Source organism: Ornithodoros turicata, chromosome 10 (assembly GCF_037126465.1).
Source record: "Ornithodoros turicata isolate Travis chromosome 10, ASM3712646v1, whole genome shotgun sequence".
Lineage (NCBI taxonomy): Eukaryota > Metazoa > Arthropoda > Arachnida > Ixodida > Argasidae > Ornithodoros > Ornithodoros turicata.
This window is the reverse complement of record NC_088210.1, coordinates 32,442,480-32,460,952: the sequence shown is the minus strand read 5'-3', so window position 1 is coordinate 32,460,952 and position 18,473 is coordinate 32,442,480. Positions and strand designations below refer to the sequence as shown.

Below are 18,473 nucleotides of genomic sequence, written 5' to 3'. Positions count from 1 at the left end.
TGCCGTGAAGTAACCGCTTTGAATAAAAATTAGATTTTTTTACTTAAAAAAAAGGGAAATAGGAAAAAAGGTGTCAGCAGCCGTCGGTATATTCCGCTTATTATGTATACGTAAGGATTTCCCCGGAGAACTATTTTAAATTCAGAAGAACCTCGTTGAAGGTGGATGGATTTTTTTCTTCTTCTTGTTCCTCTCTCGTTCTATAGTACGTATTAAGTTAAGATTATAATTAATTTACGCGGTCTTACACGCATGACGCGTGCTGTATAAAATTTAAGCATTTCTTCTTCTTCTTCTTCTTTTATTTTATTTATTTATTTATTTATTTTTTCATTCGCACATTTGTACGAGGAGTGCGTGTTAAGCAAGCGGGGATATACATGGTTGTCAGGTCGGGTTAAACATGATTGATATATAACTATATTTAACTACCCATATATATGCATAGTTCTATGCTGGGGGGATTTGCCGCCTGGAACGGGAGATTTAGATCCGTTTGTGAATTGCGTCCGACCAACTCGGAAAGTTGGAATTGTTTCGCGGGAGGTCTCTGGGGTGCGTTGTTTGAACTTTTAATTTTCTTCAGTTCTTGCATATATAGGCAGGGTAGACGAGAAAGTGTATATGTGAAATGACCCTCGAGACTTTCTATTTTACGTGCGTGTCCGTGTCGGAGTATTATAAATATACCTCGACCGCGCTAGCGATCCTCTCGGTTGGATTTAGATATGGTAACAAGAACCGTCAAACAACCTTGTGTGATCCGCGCGCTCGACATTGCCCCTTATTTAAGTTGGCACGTCATTAGAACACCATTAGAACTTCGTTAGAGCACCCTAATAATAGTATCGCGTCATGTGTATCAAGTCTGTACGAGACATCCTTTCATCATTTCATACTATGTATAGGCTTGGTAATCGAACGCTTAGGTAGCGTTCACACGTGGCAACTTTTTTTCCAGCAACTCGAGGGATCTGGAATCAACGTCTTATCAGCAGTTCAAAAATCAATCAAAATCAAAAGCGGAAGGTGGTGGCGGGAATTTATTACTTAAACAAAACAGAAAGAAAAGGAGACGCTTTTGAATAATCCTGTAGCAACAAATTGATTGATTGATTGATTGGCGAACACTTGTGCTTTAACGAACAGTTGTACTTTACCGGGACTTTTTGTATCTTTTACATGCGTCTCCTCGGATTGTTCGTTTGGACAACGGATTTCCCAAATGTTTCACGCAGCTTGGCAGCTTGCACGTTGATATTCATATATCTCTTTGAGCTCTGCGTGTAACTTACACGTGATATAGTCCACCAACTTTCAGTGATTTACAGGTGCTCAAGTTAATAGTTTGACGCCTTACGAACTATTAGATTGCACGCCTTAGTTCGTGTCCATGTGTGCATGACAGTGCATATAGTACAGTAGGGTCCTGACGTTATGCCACTCGTATATGCTCAATTTTTTTTCTCTCTCTCTCTCTCTTACATGAAAGATAGTTATGTACGCATTAGTCATTCTTCAACATGGGTATTGTAGCATGTATATTCTACCTACGTACCATGGCAGGTAGAAATGGTAGCCGTAGGCTATACCATTTCTACTCTCCCTAATAAGCTACCGCCAATCAATTTGTTGCTACAAGAATGTTTGAAAGCCTCTACTTTTCTTTCTGCTTTATTTAAGTAAGAAACTCCCACAACCACCTTCCGATTCATATGGAAGTTATTCGACGGCCAGTCGCTTCTGAAGTTAACGCCGCCAGCGCGCGACCCTGTATAGGGAATATCTTCTAGGGAATCTAGGGACAGCGCGCACGCAGTGCACTCTCGGTCTCGCAAAGGCACCTCGCGCGCAACCATGCGTACCGCCAGTTTGTGGGGGACCCGGGGCCGGTCGGTAACATGGCCGGTGCTCTGCAGCCGGTGGCTGGACGTCACAGAGTTACCGCGTGGTTAGCGTGTGCGGTAACGCTGATGATGGTGACAGCCGCTTTCGCTTTCACCACTGGTAGTAAGTCATACTTTCTTCTTAACCCTAACATTTTACAGAAATGATTACAGGTGGTCACAGAATGTCTGGTATTTTCATTACCTCTAGAATATCGAGGGACATCTGTCTGTATTTTTGTGTTCGTGAATTACCCTACTGTCATCTGCATTCTACTAGCAGACGACACGATAGCAGACGACAGTGCGTCAATATTTTATACAGGTGATTAAAGAATGGGGATGTGTGGTGTTTTTATTAGCTCCAGAATATCGAGGGGACCATCTGTGTTTTCGTCTTCGTGCATTACCCTACTGTCATCTGCATTCTACTAGCAGACGATACGATAGCAGACGACAGTGCGTCAGTATTTTGTACAAATGATTACAGGTGGTTAAAGAATGGGTGTGTGTGGTGTTCTTATTAGCTGCAGAATATCGAGGGGACATCTGTATTTTCCTCTTCGTGCATTACGTCATTGCGTCAGCAGCTGATATTAATTCTTGCATCTCTGGATTCGGGGGCGGTTGTCGGAAGATTGTCCCCTGTAGTTATCAGCGTGCCACATTAGAAAGCGATAACTGATGCGTCTACGTTTGTTACGTGTTACAAAAGAAAACGTAACCTGTTATCTGTGTCATACTAGCATCAATATCAAACCACCTTCCTACTGCCACGTGAACGTCTCACATTTATCTCGCGCTCCTTATCAGATGCATTCCCTCTATCTTCGAAGACATTACTGGCACTTTGATAAAGGGATGTATCGTCGGTTATATCCGCCACTGACATTAAGGGAAAGCAGTTGGACAGTATTGTGGCTTGAAATACTTAATCGAATTTAAAAGACATTCGGAGATATTGCTACGTTCGTGTGATATATCCGTATTTTGACGATTTACGTGTACTTATACATCTTGACATAGCTTTAAAATTATATTTATTTATTTCTACAGAAAACAGAGACGTTGCAATGGCGGCGGAAGCACACTGTAATTAAGAAACTGTTTCAAGAGAACTATTAAAAGTTATCGTTTCGGCGGCATGAAAAACTCCGAAGTAGCCTTTTTCGGTAAAGGGATTATGACGCTTTGATACATCTAGTTCATTACATCGAGAGTATTTAGGAATAAGATTTTTTTTTTTTTGCGAGTTGGCGAGACACACTTCGACGTCTAGCTCTGACGTCATAGAAACGATACCCTTTGCTATATTCCTATTGGTTATCGTAATCACCGTGATTTCTCGGTGGTGGATATGTCTGCAGTGTGACATAATAGCTGGATGAGTTACGTATTCGCGTATCTTTGCTATAAGTTTGTAATGAATGTCAGCATCGATTACAATAACCAACTTTACCATTTATTATTATTATTTTTTTTTTAAATTACGTGTTAGCGCCGCGAAGCAACTGTGGCCATGAGCAGCGTACAGACGTTGACAGATGGAGAGAGGATAGCAGGAAGGAGTTGGGGTGTTTACCATTTATTTGGCATAACATGGAGTGGAATGCCCTTTAGTTTTGGCTCTACACTCTAAGAAAAAAAAGGAGTACCTTTACTCATTTTGGGGAGTAATTGCATTGCCACAAAAAATAGTCCCTTTAGGGAGTAAATGCACGGGAGTAAATAAATGTCACAGAGTGAAGACCGCATTTCACGCGCTGTTGTAAGAGTCACAAGTACATAATTCGTGTGCATGCATGAAAATACTTTGAAGCAAACCGTCAACCGTGATATGTCGAGTGACATAAAATCTTGCGCCATACATAGGGCACAATTTGCGAAGAAAGATGCGCTAACTGTTTCTTACTCTGTGTGTGGCTGGAAAATTGCTCCGTTGTGTGAGTTATACAGCCTTATGTCGTTCAAATTGACCAAGGGCACATATTTACGTAGACTTTTGCATTCAGGAGACCATTCGCGAAGTTTAGCGGCAATTTGCAGTCCTGGGGAGTAAATGTCAGGACTAAATGTTGGGTTAGGGGACTAAAATGGGGAGTAATTGCAGACTAGGGGAGTAGAAGCTGCAATTACTCCCCGTTTTACTCATTTTTTTTTTCTTAGAGTGTAGCACAAGTGTAGTACTTTACCTCGGACATCGACATGTTAAGAAAAGTACCTTCCTGGCAAGGGACGGACGCCAAAAACTTGTTTTGAACCTCATTACGAAACTTGATTATGCTGATCAGAACATGATCACCTTTTCTTCTTCTTTTTTTTTTAATTGGTAATGCCAGTTTCGAAGTAAGTGTACGGTAATGTCATTCACGGTGCAAAGCGCTTTATAACTCTACGTGGGAACATCGACATCTGCCGCTCCAACTCGCCATGCTTTTTGGATACAGTAGGACTTCGGTCTTTACTGTGAAGAAACACATCATTATTGACACCAGTCATTATGCGTTCCCTGTTGGGTGGGCTCGCAAACACTATACTTGAGCGCATGCCTGGTTTTACCTATAGCATGAATGTCACACGCTGGACACTGTGAGGTGGTGGGTTCGAACCCTACTAACGGCTGTCCTCTCTGAGTATAGGCAAAATAAGGCTATGTCGCGATTGTATGCTCCTCCCTGCACTGCGCTTATTAATTTTAAATAATAACTGTCTGTCTGTCTGTCTGACTTATAATCGGGTTTGATGGCCATGAACGGATTTGGATGGCCAAGTTTCCACAGAGTGCCTTGTGGATGACGAACATAGACCACACTTTCAACGGATGAGGGATACATGAGGCATAAATTATTGTCGCGTTCTTTACCACAACTAACATGGATACTAACTACGTACAGGGCATCTGCTAGGACATCCCGTTTGTCTAGTGACGATTTCGTTATACGCAACGCCAGTTCTAGTGCATTTTATAATACGCGTACACTCTAAGGAAAAAAAAAGGAGTAAAACTGGGAGTAATTGCAGCTTCTACTCCCCTATAGTCTGCAATTACTCCCCATTTTAGTCCCCTAACCCGACATTTAGTCCCGACATTTACTCCCCAGGGCTGCAAATTGTCAGTGAACTTCGCGAATGGTCTCCTGAATGCAACAGTCTATGTAAATATGTGCTCTTGGTCAATTTGAACGACATAAGTCTATATAACTCAGCCAACGTAGCAATTTTCCAGCCACACAGAGTAAGAAACAGTTAGCGCATCTTTCTTCGCAAATTGTGCCCCATGTATGGCGCAAGATTTTATGTCACTCGACATATCACGGTTGACGGTTTGCTTCAAAGTATTTTCATGCATGCACACGAATTATGTACTTGTGACTCTTACAACAGCGCGCGAAATGCAGTCTCCACTCTGCGACATTCATTTACTCACGTGCATTTACTCCCGAAAGGGACTATTTTTTGTGGCAACGCATTTAGTCCCCAAAAGGAGTAAAAGTACTCTTTTTTTTTCCTTAGAGTGTAGCTAAAAAGTAAATGACAAGCCCGCGAGATATAAGGTAAAAAGAATAACGATTAACAGGTTAGAAGCATTAATAATTTAATTACGACACTTTCGTGCAGCAGTTTGCACTTCTTCAGTTAACAAAATATGTGGTGCAGCGAGACTTTATGCATGTTCAACTCATGAAAAAAGAGAAAGGGAGAAAGTGGACAAGGGTTATACAAAAACCTCAGATGGCAGACGGCTTAAAATGGGCACATGCCCATTTTAAGCCGTCTGCCATCTGAGGTAATTAAATTATTAATGCTTCTAACCGGTTAATCGTCATTCTTTTCACATTTTATAAGCACGAGTGACTAGTAATTTCATTTCTAATAGCTATTAAAAAAGTATTATATGGGAACACCCCTTTTGGCGCAGACGCAGCCAGAATAGCGTGTGCCACCGATTATATCATTGACGCCCCGTTACCATGGGAACGAGAGAAATATTTTGAGCGTTGTAGCTGCTTACAGTATGAGAGACATTTTTCCTTGTCCTCGGAGCTTTTATTAGAGGCTCGTCTGGAGTTCCATTAAGGTGCCCACCGTAACCTGCATCTCTAACTAAAAACTAAACTAGAAATGAACTAAAAAAATTAAACCTGCATAAACTAAAAATGGGTTTCACCGCATAGCACATGGCATAAAACGGAATGTACCCATTATGCACGTGCGTATACAAGACGCTGTTCATTGCATCCCACACGAATCGAATTCCTGAAAAGCGAAATAATTATTTTTCCACATGTTGTCAAGCCTCAGTGGCACAAAACTTACGCGTCAACATCCGACATCAGACGCGCGAGAATCTGGCCCATCTCTATTGGTTCTCGCAAGCACGTGACCGTGACCTTCTTCTTCTTCTTCTTTTTTTCCTCCCCTTTTTGTTTTTGTTGTTGTAAGTAATATTACGGATAAATAGACCACGATTTCGGCGGCAACATCTGCACACACGAATCTGCAAGTTCAAGCTTCCGCTGATTGGCTATATGAGCGGCGTTCAAATGTGAACAGAGGTAAAGTCTCTTGGATTGGGAATCCAGGGGCTTTAAACAAATGGAGAAGGGGACAGGAGGAAATGGCGGAGAGTGGTCTAGCACGCCTCCTGGGCCAACTTCAGGAGCAACCGTGCCGACGTCAATTCGGAATGTGTGCCGGAAAACTGAGGAAAAGTAATTCGGACAGCGCGACAGGTGATGGGGTTCGAACTCACCAGCTGCCCATCTTTACCATGACCTTGGAACTATCAATAAGTGCGCTGGTACAGCATATGATGAATATCCATGCCTCCAGAACGTTCTAATCAATATGGCCACGCGGTTCGAAACTGCACTAACTCCGATCCAGATCCTCTTAAATTTTCCTTGTTAAGTCGTAAGCACAACGAAGTCCTTGCAGCCATAGCGAACACGCTCGATATGATTTTTTTTTGAAGGGCGACTACGCAATCTTGACCTCATTTATCATCGCCTCGTGCCTCCATGTACATAACCCGCAAATATACGTACTTAGTTATGATATATGTTCAAACCAAATAATACAGAAACGAGACGCGGCCTGATACCTCTTCTCCTATCAAGCCCAATACATTTACGAGCCATACTTCTGAGACTGTACACGCATTACCCTCCTGTCGTTTGCAGTCTATATACTAGCAGACGACACAGTAGCAGACGACGATGCATTAGATGATGATTCCGCGACGTTGACGCAAATCATTTGTTTGTTGACCGTAAGGGAGGAATGTTTCCTTGCCAACATTGTTTATATTGATATAATGGCTGATTTCCTGGAGTGATTATATGTTTTCTTTCCAGGAGCGCTCATATACTGTTTGCTTGCATTATACATGTTTGCTGTCGATGTAGATGAACGATATCGATGTTACATTACGTTGAACGAAAAGCACGGACGTACGGGCGAGCCTAGTAATCAACATAAAAGCGGACTTCCACGTTTTGGATAAAATCTAAGATAGTGTTTCAGAATGGTATAGGATTCGTTGCCTTATCAGCAGTAGGACGCTCGGATAACGAGGATATGATGTGTATAAATCTGCTGTGCAAGGCAAATGGCAACAACAGCGTAATATAAAATATGAGAAGCAGAAAAAGTGAATAAACTGATAGCTCCGTTTGGAACGCCAGATATGGCCCAGGTATAGGTATGTAGTAGAACTCCTTTTCCAGTCCCGAAACGAGATAGATTAGGACAACTCTCACGGTCTGACGCTATACGACGTTAAGTGTGGCCATACTGTCGCACTCTTGAACTTGCTTGGGGCAGATGCCAAGTTTTTGGGCGCAATAGGCCGAAAGGGGGTAATTGCAGAATCAAGCCCCGCAATAAATTCAGAATGTGTCTTTCTTTCTTTCCTTTCTTTCTTTTCTTTTTTTTTGTCAAAGCAACTATACGTATACAAAAAAACTAGATAAAACGGATCGTAGCAGGCACTAGTATATATAAAGTTCAATTTTAAAATATGATGAAGGCAGCGTTACACATTTTGCGTTTCCACCTTTTTCGTGGGAATCTTTGATGTAATAAAGAAAGATTAATAAGTAAAAATTAAAAAAAAAGTTTAATAGCGTTACAAAAATATACGCAGACGGCAACTTCACCATCTGTACTTTTTAAAAATAATCCAGATATGCAACGAGTAACAAGATGTACTCTTTGCGGAACACACTTTTCCTCGTAGGCTAGGCTTCAGCCACAATGGCGTGCGTTTCTTTCAAAGTTGAAAAATGACTTTAATTTCTCTTACCCTCTTTTTTTTTTAACTGCGGCGAAATAAGAAAGTGTTCTTTACGCGTGTCTTAATACTCGGCTCACGAGAATACAACGCAGTTTTGACCCAAGCTTTATTAAAACAACTTAACCTTTACTTAAAAAAGAGAGAGTTTAATTTATTTTTTCTCCGCAAGGCGTCGCCATCTGTCATACTAAGGAAAATATAATTTTTTTTCTTCCTACTTTCCAAATACTCGCGCGCGAGCTGCACACAATAAACATGTCCTCCAGCATAAGCTTAATAATAATATTTTTTTAAAAAAACGAGAAAACGATATAAAAATACTGGAAAGAACACAAACGAAGCAAGATTGAAAAAAAAAAAAAAAATAGGAGGAGCAGAAAAAACGAGCGCAGTGTTTCAACTTTTTTTTTTTTTTTTTTTGCGTCTTGCCATGTCAAGAGTTCGTGGACGTCTCATTAAGGGCGGACCTTGGGAATTATAAGGCATACACTTACACGCGCACATTTATATGCATGCGCATAAAGAAGAAGAAGAAAGAGGTCTTATTTGACGAAGGTAAAAAAAAGAAATAGATGCCGGAAGAAGCAAATTGAATCGGAGGTCCAATTGAAGAGTAGAATTCTGCTCGACGTATGGGGCATTAATTTAATTTGGGCGAACCCAGGTTATTCTTGTGTGACCTAACGAACCTGTCTCCGTACCGCCAGGAATATGTAGTTAGGTCTACACATAGATGTACATATGTACACGTGCGAACGAATGTATATATAAAAATGACAAAGGCTCGAGTACATACATCTGCTGCGCCACGTATTAAGCTATGTCGTTTCTGATCTTATGAACTAAAGGAACAACGTCGAATTAGCGAGGAGAAATAGCATGAGTGAGGGTTATTGGGTTTGCGTTCGTTTCAAGTGAACGGGCATGGCCTTGTCTTTAGGCCTTATCTGATAAGCCACTCTATTAGGATGTTATCGTTTCAAAGCATGCCTTCTTTGGAAAGAGCAATTACTTTCTCGTGTTTTCGTGGTTCCGTGACGAGCTTTTTCTACGCGAAGTTTTTATGTCTTGACAAAAGAAAAACTGACTAAATCGACCGCTGTTTCCTGTATACATTAGTATCGTATAAATGAATTAATGACTGCCATAAAATAACATTTTAATTAAGTGGTACGTTTTGCCAACGCGTCAATAGTTAATAATATAACGGAGATTATAAAAATTGCACATTTTCTTTTCATATGTCATTGCTTTCTAGGTACATTTCGCTAAAATACGGAATCGGGTTCTGCATTAATTAATTTAAACAACGAATCCAGTCAAATCTCGACTACTTGATATGACATTGCATCTTTTTTTCTTCTTTGCTAGGACGGAATTTATGGAAACGAACCGCGAATCCCAGTGCCTGTGGGGGACAGATACGCGAAATACCGAAATTCTTAGGAAATTGTAGAAATTACTGCCTTTTCACATACACATACCTCGTTGAAATTATTCCAAAATTTTTTTTCGTAATTTTGTCGACAACAGTAGCCGTGGTTAGATGAACGCGACAGAAACGGGTCGATTTGGCTTATCGCACCTCCTCACATCAATCCTCCCTAGGAGATTTGTTAACACGGACTGGTGGAAGAGGATTTGCCTGCGATAAAACAACCCAACCCGTTTCAGTCGCGTTCATCTACACTCTTAAAAATGAACTTCACTGCATAGCACGCTCCTAGCCAACCATCATCTCGAATGATATCGTTATCTTCCCTCATTTGTTGAAAACAGGAAGCGTACGCCTTTTTTGTGACACTTATGCTGTTCATAATTGTCACAGAAAAGGCGTACGCCTCCCGTTTTCAACAAATCAGGACTGATAACGATATCATTCGAGATGATGGTTGGCTAGTAGCGTGCTACAAGTTGCTACAAAGGGGCGTACGCCCTCCTCGCTCACCGAATCCGACGCGATAACCCTGTCATACGGTGGCAATGGCTGGCGGACAACATGCTATGCGGTGAAGTTCTGTTTTGAGAGTGAGGTAGCAGGTATAGAACCTTGCAACTTTTTAGGCACAACATATGCGACAACTATTACCTCCTAAAAGGTCTAACTGCTTCCCCCTTTTTTTCTAAGAGTGTGCCTCTAATCTAATCTTATCTTTCGTCAGCCAATCGCCCTGTACTATAGATATTTCCTTCGCATCTCACATTGTTTTCCTGCCCCCTTGTCCGCGCATACAGGATTTCCCTACCACCTTAATCACGTTGCTGCGACGAAGCTAGCTTCCCATTGGTCAGCTTCCAAGGTCGTGCATAAAACATTGCACTCGTTTCGAGCTTACTTTCTGCGCAGACAGACGTCGTTGCTGCTCGTTTCACGACCCCCTTGAATTAGACCTACTGCTATCGTTAATTTAGTGTCGCAATTGCAGTGCTCAGCTTCTTGAATACGTTGCAGATTAGGATGGACTTTGTGCTCCGTCAACAAGTTATTCATTAAAATGCAAGCGCCTAACGGGATTACTCGAAAAACATTCGTCCGTAGCAGCAAGTCTGCACATTGATCCTTCTAATTAATGCACGCGCGCGAAGTCTGCTCAGCAGGCCCTGTGAAGTCAAAGTTATCCTTTTCCTGTGTCATTCGTATAGCTCCGACGCGTGTATTATGCATTGTGGGGAAAACCGCCCACACTGCAGGCTGCCAGCGAAGTGCACTCTTAAAAATGAACTTCACCGCGTAGCACGCCCGTAGCCAACCATCATCTCGAATGATATCATTATCTGCCCTGATTTGTTGAAAACGGGAGGCGTATGTCTTTTTTGTGACAATTGTGGGAAAAAATATCGCAGACGAGGAATCATCACTCTTAAAAATGAGCTTCATCGCATAGCACGCTCCTAGCCAACCATCATCTCGAATAATATCGTTATCTCCCTTGATTAGTTGAAAACGGGAGGCGTACGCCTTTTCTGTGACACTTATGCTGTTCATAATTGTCACAGAAAAGGCGTACGCCTCCCGTTTTCAACAAATCAGAGCAGATCACGATATCATTCGAGATGACGGTTGGCTAGGAGCATGCTATGCGGTGAAGTTCATTTTTAAGAGTGTACCTTTATCACTCGTGGTTTGTGAAAAGCGCGGGGTTCACGCCTTTTTGTGACAATTAACATAACTGCATAAGTGTCACAAAAGACGTACGCCTCCCGTTGTTAACCAATCAGGGGACAGAATGATGTCACTAGGGGTATACTGGTTGGCTAAGAGCGTGTTATGCGGTGAAGTTATGTTCTGTTTCTGAGATGTGACCCTAGTTCGAATCCCTGCTGCAGCTGTGCCGTCTGGGTGTTTTCCCTGAGTTTTCCTCAGAAGCTGTGATGTCGGCCCAGGACGCACAAATCCCCGTTCTCGTGCGGGCGGTCTCCTTACAGTTACCGCTACCATCTACCGTTAGGGGTGCCACCGGTGCGGAAGCCGACCACACAATGACGAATGCTCATTTCTGTCATTTCGGTTTCTGCATTGTTGTTAGCGCTCCTAGCGGTAGCCGCACACAACTCTCCCGAGTTAAAAATGCGCAGAGAGCAGAGGTTTGCGTGGCTATTTATTTTGGCGTTAGTTTTGATGGCATAAACGCGTCGTCGTGCGCCAGCGAAAGTGTACACAAATGCCCTGTACATAAATGCGTAATTCTCTCCTACTATTTTACCCCTTTATAAACGTGAAGTTAATGATTCGTCAAAGCGCTGAAAAGCTGACCCACAGCTAGGCCACGACACAGCAGTCTTTAAAATGCAAACATTTCTGCGTGGACCAAACCTGTACGATGTCAAAGTGCGGTCGTGGCCAACAACACCGAAAGGAAAGCAAGGATCAATATTTGATACCAAAATAGCCGTGTCCCGTATGGACGTATTCTCTCAACCAAAACCTGATCCATGCGGACATCTCCGGGGCGAGCAGACGATCACGTCCGGCTGTCTTCTGCAACATGTCTTCTGCAACATTTCTTCCTTTTTTTAGACTGTCGTCTGCTTCCCGCATTATGTGGACGCTTTTATCATTTCTTGCCTTATGAAGGTCAGCAGGAATGGCTTTTCCGTTTCCGTATCGGATTTTGCGACCCTTGCGTCGCTATGTTAAAGAAATGTCAGAACCAGAGGGCGTGAAGGCATATCATGTTAAAGTGGAGGCTAGGTCAGTGTATTATCCGTCGCCACCCTGAAGTACGTGTGAGACATTAGTGTCCGTCTGTTTCGTGTGTTATTGCGGTGTGGTAAACAACTCCAGTGTTTTATACCATGCTGTTTGAATCGGGGACACACATCCTCATTCATAATTTAATTGTTGTTGCTGCGTTGTTTGAATCTTTCAGTGACTTTAAAAACGAAGGACTTGGCATATGCGGGTGTGGGACACTCATCCCCCGTCTGTACGTATGTTTACATATAATGATTATTCCAGCATATAATAATAATTATTATTCTAGCATATAATAATTATAATGGCAGCATATATTAATAATTATTGCAGCATACAAAAATACGCATCGCAGCATATAATGAGCAGTGCACTCTTAAAAATGAACTTCACCGCATAGCACGCTCCTAGCCAACCATCATCTCGAATGATGTCGTTATCTGCCCTGCCTTGTTGAAAACGGGAGGCGTACGCCTTTTTTGTGACACTTATGCTGTTCATAAGGGCAGATAACGATATCATTCGAGATGATGGTTGGCTAGGAGCTGCACTGTTAAAAATGAACTTCACCGCATAGCACGCTCCTAGCCAACCATAATCTCGAATGATATCGTTATCTGCCCTGATTAGTTGAAAACGGGAGGCGTACGCCTTTTTTGTGACAATTATGAACAGCATAAGTGTCACAAAAATGGCGTACGCCTCCTGTTTTCAACAAATCAGGGCAGATAACGATATCATTCGAGATTATGGTTGGCTAGGAGCGTGCTATGCGGTGAAGTTCATTTTTAAGAGTGTGCTGTTTGTGTGTGTCCTTTTTCGTCTCCCGGGCACACGGGGCTTTAGTCTTTTTAATGTGAGGTACCAAACCGCCCAAATTTTAGCCCTTTATATATATTAACAATAATCTGTTTATAACCCAACGGAGTATACATATTTTCACGAGGTGCAGTCTTTCAAAGTTTCGCATGAAATTCCACTTTAAGCACGCGCGTCCTCCGCGGTTCAACTGGCCATAAGCCGCGCTCGCTGCTCCCCCTAACAACACCTATATACACGCTCATAACATACAGGCAGTTTCCGATTATGTCCGTCTAAATCCTCTTCCGTTCCACACTTTGGGGGGGTGTAACACCGTTTGGCGGAAGCTAATTTAGTTAGAGCCCGCACACAAACGGAGTTGAGCCGTAATTTCGCAGCCTATCTTACCCAGCCTGGCAATTATTTAGACAGCATGATTCTCGACGTCAAACGATTACCGACGTATTATATACTAACGGAAATGCGTTCTGCGGGTTCATACTCTGACTGGTGGAGCAGACTCGGTATCGTTAGTTATCAATGTTTCCGTGCTTGTTCCTCAATTCGAGCACTATTATTTGCGAGGGGCGTTCTGTTTGGCAAATCGCGCGTAGCGTTATAGTGATACACTCCGCTATACACTCTTAAAAATTAACTTCACCGCATAGCACGCTCCTAGCCAACCATAATCTCGAATGATATCGTTATCTGCCCTGGGGGCCTAATCGCTTCATCGTCGTTACGGTCGTTACAAGCTAACGAGTGGCGGGAAATTCAAAAAGGCGGGCGGGAAATTTAAAAAGGTGGGCACGTGATGAAACACATGCACGGCGCTCTTCGCGCGATACGTGAAGGCCGTGGTACACGTCACGCGCAATGTGTCACGTGCCCACCTTTTTGAATTTCCCGCCACTCGTTAGCTTGTAACGACCGTAACGACGATGAAGGGATTAAGCCCCCTGATTTGTTGAAAACGGGAGGAGTACGCCTTTTTTGTGACACTTATGCTGTTCATAATTGTCACAAAAAAGGCGTACGCCTCCCGTTTTCAACAAATCAGTGCAGATAACGATATCATTCTGGATGATGATTGGCTAGGAGCGTGCTATGCGGTGAAGTTCCTTTTTAAGAGTGTAGCCAACCATCATCCCAGGTGACATCGTTCTTTCCCCTGATTTACTGAAAACGTGGGGCGCACGCCATTTTTGTGGCATAAGGCAGTTCATAATTGCAACCAAAATGGCGTACGCCCCCGTTCTCATCAAATCAAGGGAGAGAACGTTGTCATTCGGAATGGTAATTCGCTAGTTGCGTGCTACGCGGTGAAGCTCTGTTTTTACAGACATGAGCGCTACTCTCTCCATTTGATTTTGTATTTGACCGAAACAAAACAAAACGATAAAAAATGTCGGCGAACAAAAAAGAACGAATGAAGAAGCTAATCAGAACCGTCACCTCACAAAGATACCGATAAAAAATAGCCTATTGACAGAAATACCGGTTAACAAATGCTGATGAACAGAAAAAATAACCAATGCTGACTAACCGCCAGTAACCCGTAACTCTAACGAATTGCCACTTTTGGTGAAAGTAACTGTAAAATGTAAGTGTAATTATGTTGCTTGGCCGGCGCCATGTTTTCGCAGTTGACGGTGTTGATGTTGAAAAAAAAAAAAAAACTAAAAGGGAGGGATTGAATTCATCACGAACGAACTCGGCTAATTCCATAAACATGCATGCATGCTCTGAAAGTCTTTTTCATTTTTATTTTATTTTTATCTCCGTTTTATTTTTTGTTAAAATCAAATCAAATCAGATTAATCTTTCTCATCGTGAAGGTGCTACGGGCATCCTTCTAGCGCTGGGAAGGGGTGCCGTGTGTTTGGAATGCATCGATGGAAGCTTACTGATGATAACTTCAAAAGAAAAAGGTACCACTTAAATGTAACGAGGATATGATGCAATTGCGATTGGACAGTACAGATGCTTAAGATTAAGTTTTTGAGAGTTGCACTTGCGCCGGTATTTTGGTTTCTTAAAACGGAACGATAAAGTAGCTAAATTACTTAAACGTGCACTCTTAAAAATGAACTTCACCGCATAGCACGCTCCTGTCCAACCATCATCTCGAATGATAGCGTTCTCTGCCCTGATTTGTTGAAAACGGGAGGCGTACGCCTTTTTTGTGACACTTATGCTGTTCATAATTGTCACAAAAAAGGCGTACGCCTCCCGTTTTCAACAAATCAGGGCAGAGAACGCTATCATTCGAGATGATGGTTGGACAGGAGCGTGCTATGCGGTGAAGTTCATTTTTAAGAGTGTGGGAGCTGATTACATTGCAAAACCACTCATAAGCTAATGTAACCACAACTTAGTTTCTGTTTTAAAGTAACTTCATGATAACTGCTCCGCACACACCCACGCCGTGTTCGTTTCTGACTCTAATCCCCCCAACCCAGACGGTTAAAAAAAAAAGAAGGAAGAAACAGAAGAAGAAAAAAAATAAATAAGAAACGGACGTGCGAGCAGCAGCATAGACTTTAACGGGTCTGTGTTGTGTCACAACTGTGGACATTTTACTTCTTCGTAAATAGTGGCGTATACATGACTTGAAGGCGCGAACATATTTCCCGTGCGTTTCTGCTTCCCACCTACGTGGGGAGTCACTTCTGCTTGTTGTTGTCGTCTGCTTTTGTGTCGTCTGCTTCACGAAGGAAACAGGCCGTACTTCGTCGCAATCTAGTGCGGTGAGACAGTCGTTGACAAAAATCCTCCTCATTTGACATCCGGGTCACGCGTGCTGTCTGAGGCGCCGCCGTAAATTTTGCCTTCGCAAACGCCGCCTAGCGGTCTTCATGCGTCTTCTGCGGGTATGAGATTATGAGGTCCCACCTCTTGGAGAAAACGCAGAAGTGACTCCGGATTTAGTGGCGAAAACACGCCGTATATACTTCCTATATTTTCTCCATCCGAAGGTTTACGCCAGATAAAAAAAAAGTAAAAAGAGAAACGAAAAGGTAAAGAAAACGAGATTCTTTCCCAACGAAAATAAACCCTGGGAAGGGTGGTTTATACTTCGGGAACAAGTTCTCTGTTACGAATTCATTGAAAACATTTCAAAATGGTTCCGAAAGCATTTTCCGCATAATTTCCTTTGTAAGCGAACAAAGGCGTTGCCTTTTTGGTTGAGAGACTATATTCTGTGTGTGTATTGTCATCAGGGGATCCTTTTTAGAGGGATGTTTTTAAAGTATACATATATTCAACTCCTCCCCCCCCTCCACCTTCTTCTTTTTTTTTTTTTTAGAGGAGAAAGTTGTGTTGAAGACGTAGCGTGTTCCATCGAAAAGGCTTGTTTTATCAGAGATGTCGTCGTGTTTCGCATTCTTTCGCCCCGCTAATGAAACTCTTACGTAATGTGTCCAGGAACAGTTGCTTGGCATATGTGCTGTAGCCTTCTAGAAAACGGGCTCTCACCTTTTTCACACTGCGGAACACATAAACGGTCTGTAGTTTTCAATATGCCTCTTGATTAATTATTGTCTAATTAATTTAGCCGCATCATCGCCACCATCATGATTTAGTAGTTGTTTTGTTGCGGGATGGTGATCCCCTGGTATCCTTTAAAACTGTTACGATTATTATTTTAGTTTTTACCGACGCGTACGTTATTTGAACGCTTTAGTCTATGGTGGTATCATCATACGTCACATAATTCTAGTTATCACGTAGTTCTTAACTTTGCGACTTTTAACGTAGTTAGCTATTTCTAGTTAGCTCAGTGTGCGCCTACCGAGAAGTCGGCCCTATAGGCGCATGAACAAACACCCATCCTGTTCCCACTGCTCCCGGCTGTCCTCTTCACTTCTCATGGCCACACCTGCCACGCGGTGGGAACACGGAATTAGGACACCATTGAACACGTCCGTACATCCTTAAACCGTTGTTGCTTCGCACTACTAGCGTGGAAGGAAAAGACAATAGCCGCTTATTTGGACATTCGAACGAACTTACCCTCTGCCAAAAAGAAAATCCCAAAATAAGTGAAACAGATAGATATTCTAAAAAAAAAAGTTACGTTTATTGCAGCCGCAGTCCCCACTTACAGCCTGCTGTCCCATTTAACAACGTCTCTCCTCCATTTTGGAACCAAGGACGACATTGTCTCGAAAGTAAGGAGCCGGGACAAAACTATACCTTTGTCAGGCTATTATTTTCGCCAGCTGATGCGTGTGGCATTTCGAAGGAGTCGTCAAAGACAAATGGCCGTGCCGTATATTGCGTTGGATTGCTGTTCACAGAGACGCGCTTTTCGCTTCACTTGGCAAGCCAACTTACAGGGATGACGGATGGTCCCCTGACAAATAGCTGCCAACGTCAACTGTTCAGACCACTCCGTCTGTTAACTACAGGGGAGACACATATAATACTATACTGAATGTATGTGACGCCATCCTACCGCATTGGCGATATTTTTTTGCCCTTTGAAACCCCTGTGGCAGGAAAATGGCGGGTTTAAATGGTGGACCGTATGTTTTGCCCACGTAGTGGATCGTCCGATGAAGCGCTACGCGTTCAGCGTCCGACAATATGTTTTGGTATTCCGAACCCTTCGGCCACAAATTATTCCCGCTATCGACGCAAGAGTCACTAAATGCTTGCCAGCCGCCAGGTCGCACGACACAGACAGCTAAGAAATGTAATAAGAACTGAGAAAGCGCTATCAGACGAGATGTACAGATCTACTGATACCAGTCTGGAAAGTGTACCAGAAAAAGTGTACCAGCCCAGTGGAGGGATTCGACCCCATTACTCTTAAAAATGAACTTCACCGCATAGCACGCTCGTTAACCCACCATCATCTCGAATGATATCGTTATGTGCCCTGATTTGTTGAAAACGGGAGGCGCACGCATTTTTTGTGACACTTATGCCGTTCATAATTGTCACAAAAAAAGGCGCGCGCCTCCCGTTTTCAACAAATCAGGGCAGATAACGATGTCATTGTAGATTATGGTTGGCTAGGAGCGTGCTATGCGGTGAAGTTCATTTTTAAGAGTACACGACTTTCTAGGCATGACCTCGATTATGACCTCATGATCTTTGGGGTATAACCACCTACAGTGCAGAGTGCATGCGATGACGACGCTGGTGCCGAAGAAGTGCAACAAAAAGATGAAGACTCGCGCATGATACGAATACATGTATCTAAATAAAAACAAATGATGAATTACAAAAAAATATTGAAATAACCGTAAGTTATTACACTCTAAAAACTGAAAAAAACTAT

At 42.6% G+C, this 18,473-nt stretch overlaps 1 protein-coding gene across 1 annotated transcript in view; it reads left to right on the top strand.

Moving 5' to 3' along the window:
• The first annotated feature begins 1,814 nt into the window (after positions 1–1,814).
• LOC135370596 (uncharacterized) overlaps positions 1,815–18,473 on the top strand; it is a 51,290-nt gene continuing 34,631 nt past the window's right edge. Inside the window, exon 1 of the mRNA XM_064604365.1 lies at positions 1,815–2,010. Coding sequence (XP_064460435.1) covers positions 1,902–2,010 — 109 coding nt within the window. The 5' untranslated portion in view covers positions 1,815–1,901. The remainder of the gene's footprint in view (positions 2,011–18,473) is intronic.